The sequence below is a fragment of the Neophocaena asiaeorientalis genome, unplaced genomic scaffold (genome assembly GCF_003031525.2).
Source record: "Neophocaena asiaeorientalis asiaeorientalis breed wild unplaced genomic scaffold, Neophocaena_asiaeorientalis_V1.1 scaffold258, whole genome shotgun sequence".
Classification (NCBI taxonomy): domain Eukaryota; kingdom Metazoa; phylum Chordata; class Mammalia; order Artiodactyla; family Phocoenidae; genus Neophocaena; species Neophocaena asiaeorientalis.
The window spans coordinates 552,704-567,073 of record NW_020172591.1 but is presented as its reverse complement, the minus strand read 5'-3'; the positions used below and the strand labels follow the sequence as shown (position 1 = coordinate 567,073).

Here is a 14,370-nt window from a genome sequence, read left to right as displayed (position 1 = left end):
TATGGAGACACAAAAGACCCCGAATAGCCAAAGCAGTCTTGAGGGAAAAAAACGGAGCTGGAGGAATCAGACTCCCTGACTTCAGACTATACTACAAAAATTACAGTAATCAAGAAAATATGGTACTGGCACAAGAACAGAAACATAGATCAATGGAACACGATAGAAAGCCCAGAGATAAACTCACGTTAATATCAAATATTAATGCATATATGTGGAACCTAGAAAAATGGTACAGATGAACCGGTTTGCAGGGCAGAAATTGAGACACAGATAGAGAACAAACGTATGGACACCAAGGGGGGAAAGCCGCAGGGGGGTTGGGGATGGTGGTGTGATGAATTGGGCGATTGGGATTGACATGTATACACTGATGTGTATAAAACTGATGGCTAATAAGGATGTGCTGTATAAAAAAGTAAATAAAATAAAATTAAAAAAAAAAAAAGAAACCAGAGAGCTAGCTCTTTCTCTCTCTCTCATCCTCTCTCTCCTTCTCCCTCTCTGCCCACCATGTAAGGATACAGCATCTGTTAACCAGGAAGAAGGTGTTCACCAAGAACCTGACTGCACTGGAATCCTGCTCTTGAACTTCCAGCTTTCAGTCCAGAACTAAGAGAAATAAGTATTTGTTGTTTAAGACATCCAGTCTATGGTAATTTTGTCATAGCAATCTGGATGAACTGTGTCAGTGCAGTTGACCTCATTTTCCAATTCGATGATCTGTTTTGGGCTTCACTCTATTGATACATGTCATTAGACCTTACAGATCAACCCCTAAAACTCTCCCGTACGTATCATCCAGGACACTACTCTCCAGGTCTTACATCACTCTCTGATCATCCTTCTCAGTCTCTCACCAACTCCTTTTCCTTTACCTGCTCCTTAAACTGATGATGGGGTCCACTATCATCTACTCCTTTTCTTGTTCTGTTCTGCTCATGAGGTGATATTATTTTCTGTCATAATTTCATCTGTTACCCATATGCTCCTGATTCCAGATCTATATTTACCACCCTAACGTCTACCTTACACTTATATTTCCAACTGGAGATATTTGTCATTTCTCCCTGGATACCCTTCTAGCATCTTATATCTATCAATAAGAATCGAACTTATTATGCCCCGAATCCACCAAAAGAATGAATTAAATAAATGGAACAAAATAAAGACATACCACTAGGTCTAAAAACAAACAGACAAACAAAAAACTATTTACAAAAGCATAGTATTCAATAGGAGTGTGCTTGGTTTACTTACATAAAATAGCTTTCTAAAAAACACATACATTGTATTTTCCTATGGGGGAAAATTTATTTTTAATAGTAAAAAATTATCTTTTTGTAAAAATAGAAAAATGCTCTTTAAATGTCTGAATCAAATCATCTACAAATAAACCTGGAACTCACAAATGAACAGAAACTTAGTTATTCACTATGCTAATCCAGGTCATCTGAGAAGCAAATGCTAAGACAGAATTGAACATGCAGGATTTTATTAGGAGAGATGACAGTGAGAGAAAATGGAGAGAAAGCTAGGCAAGGTGGAGAGAGCTATCAGACTGTGATACAAGTCTGACCTCAAGTATATGACAGAGGGAAGGAAGGCTGGGGGCAAGTAACGGGTCAAAGGTTACAGAGCTAGTGGTGGAATGATCTTCGATCCACGTAACCTGGCTTCAGTGGCAATCTCTTAACCACTTACACTATGTAAGAATTTACTCTATTACTAGAAAAAAATGTTCCATTATTCTTCCTGATTACACAGGCTCCACTATTGTTGAATTGAACCCAACCTAATTTCATAAATCCAGTTATATCATATATATTGCATATTATTTCACAACTGGATACTGTGAGACACCTATTAGCTGACACTCAATATTCTATTGACTTCTTTATCTACCTATATATAAAAACTGAAAACAAATATCCTCCAAACACTTGCACATAAATTCCAACAAAAATGCATATACTGGTTAGTCCCAAAGGTATGTATTTTTTCTTCTCTAATATATATTTTGACTCGATGAAAGAGTAGAGTTGTGAAGTTTCACTACAGCTCACTAGTTGGAAAATAATTTCAAGCTAACAGTCTGGGGCTTCCAGAAAGTTAGCATCTTACATACCTCTTTTTTGAAATTGAGAAAGTAGTTGGATTGGTCAACATGAAAAATCTCAAGGGCTGACCTCCTTAAGTTGTACCGTCGTAGGTGAATCTCTCGAACTTGAGAGTGAGGCCACTTGAAATCAAAGCCTACTCCTGAAAACAGAAACAATCTTGTGACTGGGGTACCACAAAAAGTTACTCATGCTATGCAGAAAATACCTCCTAGTTCCTGACAAAAGTAGCACTATGGAAAAGGAATTCAGTTTCTGTATGATGAAAACCATTTGTTAAATTTATTGGATGTTTAATTTGACTATTTTAAAATTCTATAGCTTTTCTACTTCCTTTCCATTGGAATAGACAATAACTCTGAATATTATATCTTAGAAACAGTTTTCCTTTTCTCTTTATGTTGGCAGCTTAGATTTAAATATCTTTTTATTTTCAGATAAAGGATTAGGTGAAAAGCCTCTAGGAACAAGTGTACATATAAATAAAAGTAAAATTGTACTTTATAACTTCAGTTTATAGCAATCCCCTCTAGCCAAACCTTTTCAAAAACATTAATAAAAAGGAAGCATTCCCTTCAGGACATTGTTGATAATAAATTTAATTCCGTACTGACTTTCCATGTCTTCTTTTACATGGTAGACTACAATTCTACAGTCCCACCTTATCGCTTTCTTCTCATTAATGATTGATAAACTGGATACTTAACTATTGAACAACAGAAATTATCCCCCCAGAACTCCTCACCGTCCTCTTTTTCAATGCTGCCATCATAGAAGTAAATGTGTTGAGTAGTGATTTCTAATCTGCCAGGAATTATGGCAATTATTGTAATGAGTTCACAGTCTTCCAACAACACCAATTTTTCTTTTTGATCCTGTTCTTCTTTCTCATTACTGTAAAAACAAAAACCAACCAAACAAACAACATCCAACAATGTATTCTGTGTAAATGGAAAAGAACATCATATTCAAATACGAATCTCGTGTCTGTAAAGTCACTATCCAAGAAAGAGTACTTGAATTTTCTACAAAAACCATTCCACTGCATATTAAATTACTTAAATGTGTCCAAATATACTTATTACCCAATAACTAAGTTTCAAAAAACATGTTTTACATTTCAATTGTATATGACCCATTAAAATGAAATATAGCGAATCTTCAATACTACTGCTAGAGGATGGTTCAAACATGCAGCAATACTGGTCATGTTTTTTAGTTATATTTGGCAGACATGAATTGACCCAGGGAATAAATGAATTGACCCAGGGAATAAATGAATCTGTGAATAAAGGACTGTATCATTAGTGGTGTTCCATAAATAATTATTAGAAGTATTATGATTGATTCTTAAACTGTAGAATGAGATGTTTCAAGAGCAACAAAAGCTAGAGCATCATCATCATACCATCCCCTGATAGTGTAAATGGAGATAATACTAGGAGCCACTGTTGCCACACCATACTTAAAGTGAAGTCATCTCATATTTGGAGGACTGTTATCAAGTATGCTTTTTGGAGGAAATAACTGGGAAGGGACAGTCTTCTGGTGGCCTAGTTGACTTTTAACTGCCAAGTACAGAGATGAGAACTCCTATGACTCATGGTATGTTATTCAAGTATATCCTTCAAGCCAGCTGCTCTCTGGTCCTAGATATTTCACATTTGCCTCATTTCCAGGATAGCAATGACTAAATCTAATTTTGTTTCCAATGGATTTTGATGAGAAGCTCTACAAGTATCACCAACCTAACTGGGAATATTGCAACCATTAAAGCTAAGCTTAAAATAAAAAACTGAAAATGTTTTCCTAAACAGTGAAATTCCAATATTCACAGTGATGAAATAGAGAAAAAAGTGACCTGAGAGAGTAAATAGTCTAAAGGTTATTTCTATTCTATGAAACAAAGAGTTTTGGCTTTTCATTTGAAAATGAATGAGACTGACATCCACTGAATTCACTAGTCCTTGAAGAAAGAAAATAAAATCCCATTAAAAGGCTGACTAAAAAAATCTACCAAAACCAAAGACAGCTCCCTAGATAACTACCCCATCCAGTTCCCTGAAAATAATCAAGGACATATTTAAAAATTACTAAAATTATATTAACCAAAAAACCTGCTTATGCCAACAAAGGATATTATTGAACCTGGTCAATTTTTTCTTTTAATAAATGTATTTATTTATTTATTCATTTATTTTTGGCTGCATTGGGTCTTCACTGCTGTGCATGGGCTTTCTCTAGTTGCGGTGAGTGGAGGCTACTCTTCGTTGCAGAGTGTGGGCTTCCCATTGCGGTGGTTTCTCTTGTTGTGGAGCACAGACTCTAGGCGTGCGGGCTTCAGTAGTTGTGGCACGCGGGTTCAGTACTTGTGGCTCACGAGCTCTAGAGCGCAGGCTCAGTAGCTGTGGCACACGGGCTTAGCTGTTCCACGTCATGTGGGATCTTCCCAGACCAGGGATCGAACCTGTGCCCCCTGCATTGGCAGGTGGATTCTTAACCACTGTGCCACCAGGGAAGTCCCATGAACCTGGTCAATTTATAGTATTAAAATAAGTTCTGAGAATTATTTGCCATGTGTTGTTTATAACCCAAACAAAGTGATGTCCAGAATAAATTATATACTTGAGACTTAGCTACTCATTCTTGGCTGAATGTGAGGCTTTACAATCATAACAAGTAAAAGTCAGGGCAGATGTGTAAATCATCAAATTTGAATGCATTCTCTAAACCACATACAGATCCACTGGCAAAGAGTGGCAGTCATACTGATCAAGGGGTTTAAACACAAAAAACAAACTAATCACTGGCTGACCACTAAGCTATGCTGATCCAGGGGCAACCCCTAGTAAGCAAGGCTTTAAAAATAAAACAAAACAAAAACCCAGTAAGTACAGATATCAGTGGCATTCACTGCAGGTAAAACAGACTCCACAGACTTAATCTAGAAAAGTCACTACTAAACAAACAAAAATACAACAACAACAACCAGCATCAAGGGAGGAGATTAGAAACCAAAGTTGGTATAATTTATCTAAAATGTATGGTTTTCACAAAAATTACAAGACATAGGAAGGAACAGGAAAATACGGGCCATAAACTGAAAAGCAGTAAAAAGAAACTGTCTCTGGGGGACCTCAGATGCTCAACTTAGTAGACAAAGACTTCAAGGTAGCTATCATAAAAATACATGAAAAGAACTAAAGGAAACTATGTTTAAAGAACCAAAGTGCATTACAGCAAAAAAGCCTAGTCAAATAGAGTATTATTGATACAGAGATAGAAATTATATATACATTTTAAAAAGGAACCAAATGAGAAATTCTGAAATTGAAAAGCACAAGGACTCAACAGCATATTTGAACTTGCAGGAGAAAAAAGCAGGGCTCTTGAAGACAGATCAAAAGAAATTGTCCAATCTGAAGAACACAAAGAAAGAAGAATCAAGCAGAATGAAAGAACCTCAAAGGGTCACCATCAAGCAAAACAACATATGTGCAAAGGGAGACCCAGAAGGAGAGAACAGAGAAAAAGGGCCAAAATATATTTGAAAAAATAATGTTAGCAACTTCTCAAATATGAAAATAATTAATCTACACATCCAAGAAGCTCAATGAACTCTAAACAAGATAAACACAAAGATATCCAAACATGGTCCTAAAGCCAAGGTACTAAAAGCCAAGGACAAAAAGAATAACCTAAAAGCACCACAATACAGGACACAATAGAAAAGGTTAATAGCACATTTCTCATCAGAAACAAAAGGTAGTGAAAACCAGAAGGTAGTGGAAAGACATATTCAAAATGGTGAAAGGAAAAAACTGTCAATCAAGAATTCTGTATCTGGCAAAACTATCTTCAAAAGAAAAAGCAATGATGCTGGGGCAACTAGAATCACATGCAAAAGAACTAATATGGACCCCTACATCACACCACATACAAAAGTTAACTCAAAATGGATCAAAGACCTAACGTAAGAGATAAAATATAAAACTCTTAGAAAAAAATAGATGAAAGGAAATTCATCAAAATTTTTTGTACATCGAAAGATACCAACAGAAAGTAAAAAAAAAACAATTCAGGGCTTCCCTGGTGGCACAGTGGTTGAGAGTCCGCCTGCCGATGCAGGGGACATGGGTTTGTGCCCCGGTCTGGGAAGATCCCACATGCCGCGGAGCGGCTGGGCCCGTGAGCCATGGTCGCTGGGCCTGCGCGTCTGGAGCCTGTGCTCTGCAACGGGAGATGCCACAACAGTGAGAGGCCTGCGTACCACCAAAAAAAAAAAAACAAACCACAATTTAGTGGAAGAACATTTTTGTAAATCCTGTATCTAATAAGGGACTTGTTGCTAAAATATGTAAAGAACACTTACAACTCAATAACTAAAAGACAACGCAATTAAAAAATAGGCAAAGGATCTGCATAAAGATTTCTCCAAAAAAGACATATAAATGGCCAACAAATACATAAAAAGATGTTCAGCATCATTAGTCATTAGGGAAATGCAAATTAAAATCACAAGATACCACCTCTAACATTCTAGGATGGTATCATAAATTTAAAAAACAACAACAGAGAATAATAGAAGTTGGGGTAGATTTGGAGAAATTAGAACCTTCATACATTGCTGAGGGAATGTAAAATGGTACAGTCATTATGAAAAGTTTCACAATTCCTTAAAAGGTTAAACATAGAATTAACACATGATCAGCAAATCCACTCCTAGTGTTTCTTTTTATACCCAAGATAAATGAAAACATAAGTTGATAGAAAAATGTGTACATGTGACTTCCCTGCTGGCGCAGTGGTTTAAAAAAAAAAAAAAAAAAAAAAAAAAAGAAACTACGTAAATGTCCATCAACTGCTGAACGGATAAACAAAAACTGTATATCCATATAATGGAATATTATTCAGCCACAAAAACAAATGGATGGAAACATTAAACTGAACGAAAAAAGCCAGACATAAAAAACAACATATTGAATGAAATACATGAAATGTTCAAAATAGGCAAATCCATAGAGAAAGAAAGCCAATTAGTGGTTGCTAGAGGATGTGAGGAGAGAAAATTGGGACTGACTGTTGAAAGGTATAAGATCTCCTTTTGGGGTGATGGAAATGTTCTTGGACTAGATAGTGATGATGTTGCACAACTCTGTGAATATACTAAAAAAACACTGACCTGTGCACTTTAAAATAGTCAATTTTACGTTAAGTGAATCTCAATTTTCAAAAAATATATCTCAATTTTTTAAAAAGTAGTCAAAAATGGAGACAAAATAAAAATCTCAACAGATAATAAAAGACTAAGAGAATTTGTGGCTTATAGACCTTCCTTACAAGGAATACTGAAGGAAGTCCTTCAGGCTTAAAAGGAAATGGCACCAGATGGTAATCTGAATGTACACCAAGAAATGAAGTGTATAAGTAGGTAAATATGCAGGGAAATATAAAGGAAAGCATAATTACATAGTTTTTTCTTCTCTTAACTGATTTAAAGACAAGTGCATAAAACAGTAACTGCATTAAACTGTACTGTTGGGCTTAAAACATATACAGGTTTAATATGTATGGTAACAAAGGAGAGATGAGAAAATGAGTATGTTTTATATTTGTTTAGGGGAAGTTTTTAAACTACAAATTCAAAATTTTAAAATATATCTAAGGCTATTTTTTCCCGGGAGAGGTTTGATAATTCATATCTTTCAAGGAATTTGTCCATTTCATTTAAATTGTCAAATTTATTGGCATAAAGTTGCCATTTCCTTTTTTTTTTTTAATGATGTCTGGAATTTTTTTTTAATATTTATTTATTTGTTTAGGCTGCGCTTGGTCTTAGTTGCCACACACGGAATCATCACTGAGGCATGCAGGATCTTTAGTTGCGGCATGTGGGATCTTTCAGTTGCAGAATGTGGACTTAGCTGCGGCATGTGGACTCTTTAAGTTGCAGCATGCGAACTCTTATAGTTGCGGCATGCACGCAGGATCTAGTTCCCTGACCAGGGATCAAATCCAGGCACCTTGCATTGGGAGTGCGGAGTCTTACCCACTGGACCACCAGGGAAGTCCCTATCATTTCCTTTTAATTATTTTAATGTATTTCTTTTCAATCATTTTAGTATTTGTAATGTTATCTCCTCTCTCATTCTTGATACTGGTAATTTATGTTGTCTTTATTTCCTAACCAATCTGGCTGGAGGTTTATTGCTTGGTTACCTGATTTTTAATAACCAACTTTTGTTTTCTTTGATCTTTCTTTTTGTTTTTTGGTTTTATCTTTCATGGACTTCTGCTTTTATCTTTATAATTTCTTCCTTTTGCTTAAAAGTTTATATTTCACACTGTACTTTCCATATAAATACCTCAGCTGTATCCCATAAATTTGATACATTTTCATTATCATTCAGCTCAAAATATTTTCTAGTTTCAAGGTCCAGCTCCAAATCAACCCAGTCCTAAGAAGCCTTCTTCAATAGTTTCAGTTAACACTAATAGACTCCTAACAGCTGATATATAGTATCAATTGTTGGATTCTGGGAATGCATAGTATTAGAATTTCAAGCAAATATTTTCCACAATTTTACAATCCCATTTCTCAGAATAAAATAATTTTAAATTATTTCAAGTACTTATACATACATATTTACTCTGGCTGTTATTTCCTCTTCAGGAAGATCTAATTTATCCTCCTCCATATCACTAACTTTTACTTGTTTCACTACTTCCAAAAGCAGTGAATCACTGGAAGGCTGCAAGTGCTGGATACCTGTTTAAACATAAAATGCTTGTTAAACACAAAGTAGGAAAATCATATCACACTCCTTCTGTAATTTCTGACTGTTAATTATATGAATAATGTGTATAATAAGTAAGGTACTTGAAATTTTCTAAGATAAGCGACTTACTACAGAGAAGTTTTTATACATGATTTAGAGTTATCTATGGTGCTTGCCTGTGATTTTTTAAAATAATTATACATATAATACAAGGAATAAATGTTTTAAAAGATGGTATTTATATTTAATGATGGTATTATTTCAGAAACAGACCAAGTAATCTCTCTAATCATATTTACTTCTAAAGCATACTACTAAGTAAATTAAAGAATTATTCTCACTACATTAATTCAATGGAATTATTTTTACTGTGCATTTGAACTACAGAAATATTAAGAAAGAATGTGACAAATTATTTTTAACTGCAAGATAATACAAAGACCAAAAGCTGAAGTGTTCCTTTCTATTGTGCATGGAATTTAATAGATAATTCTGATACATATATATGCAACAAATGTCATGAACTATGCATTAATGTAAGAAGGCAGAGCTAGTGTAATGGAAAGAAGATGGGCTGTGAAATGGTAAACCTAAATTCAAATTCTATTCTGCCATTTATTAATCATATGACCCCTCTGAATCTATGTTTTTGCAACTGTGAAATGGAGATACATCACATCACACATAAAATAAATAAATGGTAGCTATTCTTATTGCACATTCATCTCTCAATTATCTGGTGGCATAAGAATAGTAATAAAAATATATGCATAATGTGTAGGTAGGACTGGAAAAAATGTATATGTTTAACTATGAATAAAGACATTTCATGTGTATAACAAAAACAATTCATGCTAAATAACAAAACACTGTAAAGATGACAAAACCTCCCTTAATTTCTCAAATGGTATCCTTGCTCTGACATACAAAATGAATTAACCTAATGTACAGCTGCATTTCTCTTTTATAAATCTGCTTTGATCACATACAAGTCTAGATAATCTGATACAAATAGAAAAATACTGATGAAAATACTTATAAACAAATATATGGAGTAGGTAAAACATTCTGCAGTTAATTCTGAAGTAAACTTCAAGGAACTTTAAAGAGTTTTAAAGACTGAGGCCACTGGTTTTATACTACTATCAATTTCACTTACTTTCATTCATTCATTCATTTAGCCATGCTGTGCGGCTTGTGGAATCTTAGGTCCCTGACCAGGGATCGAACCCAGGCCCTCGGCAATAAAAGTGCAGAGTCCTAACCACTGGACTGCCAGGGAATTCCCCCAATTTCACTTTGAAATATATGATTTTTTTCTTCTGTACAATTTTATTATCATCATTATATTTGGGATAATTTTGAAAACTAGGTAAGGAAAGGAACAGAGATGGAAAAAGAGAAAGGACACTGGTTTTCCCGGACTTAAAACAACTGAGACCAAGAAGAAGAAACATAAAATTATACCTGTATACATGTGTAAGAGGGTTGAAGAAGGAGGGAAAGGGACAGGGAATTTCCTGGAGTGGGATTTATTGGCAAAAATGAAGAAAAAATAGAGAACAATCTTCCTTAAATATTACTAAATTGAAGTCATTCACCAAAAGATGTTTTCTGCGTGGTAAGTATAAAATTTTAAGAGGTAGAGAAAGTATAATAGTCTCAGGACATATACTGGGAGGACAAGCTATACACACTGACCGTTCCTGTATAAGACACTCTTTGTACCATGGACAAGGCCATTATTTTACATTAAGGGAAATCACTTACTGTGTCTGATTTATTTCAGAATATAAGACTCTAAATGGCAGGTATCATAGCTCTCAATTTTATGGCATTTACTGTACTGGCCAATATATTAAGGCAATTTTAAAAAGTAAGATTAAAATACTGGTACTCATTTCATCTATAACTTAGTCACTAAACATAAGGTGCACAGATGCTCAGTCAGATGGCTATAAAGGAAGGGCTTCATAAGAATTTTAGAAACTCTTTAAAATCTGTTTTGATATACTGCAAGGTTATGCATTTTTAAGCACTTTTTTCTAGAAAAAAGGCATTGGCCCATCTAGACACTAAATGTCTGGAGTTCTATACGAAGAACAGGTCATAGAAGAAAGGCCTAAAGAGCTGCTAAGAATTCTAAATATTGAATATATTTAACATTAAACTCAGTTTTGGTAAGCAAAAGGCTAAGGTTAAAGGACCATGTTTTACTATACCATAATGGAGATAGAGATGATACATTTCACATCAACTACAGTATAATTTTATGAGTTTAAATTACATTTTTCCTTGAAAAACTGCAATCAATTGAAATAGGAAGTCATTTTAGATTTAGGCCAAAGGCAACATACACAACCACTTAAATATCAATTATAAAATGTCACCCTTCTCACATGATTAAATAATTTTGAAAAAATGAAAACAATAAACAATCCCCACCAACACCCTCATTATCTTCAATAAATAATTAAACAGCCATTGAAACTCACCTAGATTATCTCTCAAAGCACTAGCTTCATCATGGGTTTTGAAGTTATAATTTGGCACCAATTTAAGTCTCATGCGGGAATAATTTTCTACGTTAGCTAGTTTCCAGTGACGTGGATTTTGTTTCCTATGAATATTCATAAGTAAACAAATAAAACTATTTCGCTTAAAATTACAAAGACTGGTTATTGAAATAGAGTATCAGGTACTTTACATTTTTTTGGCACCATTTTATAAAAACATTCACTTTCCTTATCTCATTTGACCCAAACAACCCCAAGAAAAAAACCAATGTTATTATGCATATCAACAGTATATACCTGAGGAATCTAAGACAGGCCCAAGATGCCATGTGATTTACAGGTACAGGAATAAGATTTGAACATAAATCTTCAGACTTACAGCTTGATATATTTTACTCTTTCACTGTTACAAGGAAGTTCTTAACTAGCTATTTAGGAGTTTATTCCAAATACAGTTTTCAAAATAAAATAATAAGTTTAGTACAAATAAAGATAATATAATTGCAAATGGATCAAAGATCTAAATATAAGAGTTAAAGCTCTTAGAGGAAACAATAGGAGTAAGTCTTCATGACCCTGGATTTGGGAATGGTTTCTTAGATAAGATATCAATAACATAAGCAACAAAAGAAAGAAACAGATAAACTGGACTTCAAAATTCAAAGCTTTTGTGCATCAAAGGCCACTATGGAGAAAGTGAAAAGACAACCTACATATTTATAGACAATATATCCAATAAGGGTCTATTATTGAAAAAAAAACCTCTTACAGTTCAACCACAAGAAGTCAAACAATCCAATTTAAAAATGGGCAAAAGACTTGAATAGACATTTTTTTAAAGAAGATATACAAATGGCCAACAAGTACCTGAAAAGATACTCAATGTCATTAGTCATTAGGGAATTGCAATGAAATCATAAGATACCACTGCACACCCACTAGGATGACCATAATTAAAAAAAAAAAGACAAGTCTTGGTAAGGTTGTAGAGAAACTGAAACCCTCAAACATTGCTGATAGGAATGTAAAATGATGCAGCTGCTGTTAAAAACCGTTTGGCAATTCCTCAGTAAGTTAAACACAGAATTACCATATGACCCAGTAATTCTTCCAGTACATAAGCAAGAGAATTAGAAACAGGTGTTGAAACAAACACTTATCCGCAGATGTTTACAGCAATACTATTCACAACAGCCACAAGGAAAGCAACACGATGTCCATCATCCATTCCACACAATGGAATATTATTCAGCCATAAAAAGGAAAGAAAGTAATGATACATGCTACAACATAGTGAAAATACTAAGCTAAATGAAAGAAGCTGGGCACAAAAGGTCACATACTGAATGACTTCATTTATATGAAATACCCAGAATAGGCAAATCCATAGAGACAGAGAGCAGATTGGTGGTTGCCAGTGGTTGGGGGAAGGGATAATAGCTAGTGACTGCTTAATGGGTCCAGGGTTTCTTTTTCAGGTGATGAAAATGTTCTGAAGCTGGACAGTGGTGATTATTACACAACATGAGGAATGTACTTAATGCCACTAAATTGTACATTTTAAAATGGTTAAAATAGCAAATTTTATATTAAGTGTATTTTACCACAGTAAAAAAGGGCTGTTAAAAAATGTGTGTGTGTGTATAAAATATAATTCAGCAAAACAGAAGTGACTTAGGATCAAATAAAGAAATTGTAAAATATTCAAATACACATCGTCACTAACCCTAGCTCAAAGAGGTGGTATCAGGAAGACAGAAGTAAATGGAATCAAAACAAATTCTATGTCACAGGTTAAGAGTAAAGGAAATAACTCCATGGTGGGAAACATATACACACAAAGCTCTACACATACCGAACTTATAATCCATAAAAGGCAGGCAAATTAGTTAAAAGTAATCTTTTAAAAATTGAACATTTTAAAAATTGGATTGGAGAGGTCACTGATTCATAAAGTTCTAGATCAGAGCTCTAAAGAAAAAAGGGTATTTAATGAATGATAGACACCTACCTTTCAGCCCAAGGTCCCCTTTCACATGTAAGATAGAGCTTTATTGCCTTCCAGCGTCTCAGAGTGGCTAACTGTGGACTGCTAAGTTGTTTAAGCATATTATTATACCTCAAGTTCTCTTGCCGTGCTTTTCGATTAAATGGCTCCACAAAAAATTCCTGAAAGAAACAGCAATAAATAATAGCACTGAATCATATATTTAGAGGTATATTTAAAATTTAATGCCATAATTTTAAACATCTGACCCAATAAAATCAAGCAATGAAAGAAAGAAGCTGGTAACCAACAAGATTTTCTTATTCCATTAGAATCATTTCTTTAATATAATTCTAGCTATAATCTACTTGTATTTTTTAAAACTTAAGAAAGTAACTAACCAACAATAAACATGTGAAGAACTTCAAAAATGTAAAGTGTCTCAACATAAGATTTTAAATCTCAGAATTATTAACCTTATACCATCAAGTAAAATGATTTTCTTTTGAGATCTTTTGATTAATGAGGCATTTGGAATGTGACTCAAGTTTAAATAAAGTAAAAGGAAGAGTAACCACATTCCACTCTACTGTTGATGGCCTGAAAGGCAATGCCAAAGACAAAAGACATCTATAGGGGCAAATCTCTCACAATGAAAAATTCCATCACTTAAGAGTGCTACTCTCTGAACAGCATCCTAGCTAGCAAATGAATTCACATACCTATTCAAGTTTTCAGGATAAAATAGATTCTGATAATAAGTTCTACCAAGATATAACTCTAAGCCCTGAAATTAAAAATTTTAAGTTTTCAAAAAGACAAGAGGTAAGCCTGGCTTATCTAACTCACACTGACATTCATTTATGAGGAAATATTAGGGACTAAAATAGTATTTAACTTGTTTCAAACAAATAACACTGAATCACATTAAAATGAATAGTTAAAGACATTGATTTAAGAGACACCTT

At 34.2% G+C, this 14,370-nt stretch overlaps 1 protein-coding gene across 2 annotated transcripts in view; it reads right to left on the bottom strand.

Moving 5' to 3' along the window:
* The window catches only part of NBEAL1 (neurobeachin like 1), a 172,453-nt gene that overhangs the window by 46,892 nt on the left and 111,191 nt on the right, over nucleotides 1-14,370 (bottom strand). For both annotated transcript variants that reach the window (XM_024738332.1, XM_024738333.1), the window contains 5 exons: nucleotides 13,427-13,584; nucleotides 11,395-11,519; nucleotides 8,763-8,889; nucleotides 2,866-3,014; nucleotides 2,129-2,262 (listed from right to left, as the gene is read on the bottom strand). In XM_024738332.1, the coding sequence (XP_024594100.1) occupies nucleotides 2,129-2,262; nucleotides 2,866-3,014; nucleotides 8,763-8,889; nucleotides 11,395-11,519; nucleotides 13,427-13,584 (693 nt within the window). The remainder of the gene's footprint in view (nucleotides 1-2,128; nucleotides 2,263-2,865; nucleotides 3,015-8,762; nucleotides 8,890-11,394; nucleotides 11,520-13,426; nucleotides 13,585-14,370) is intronic.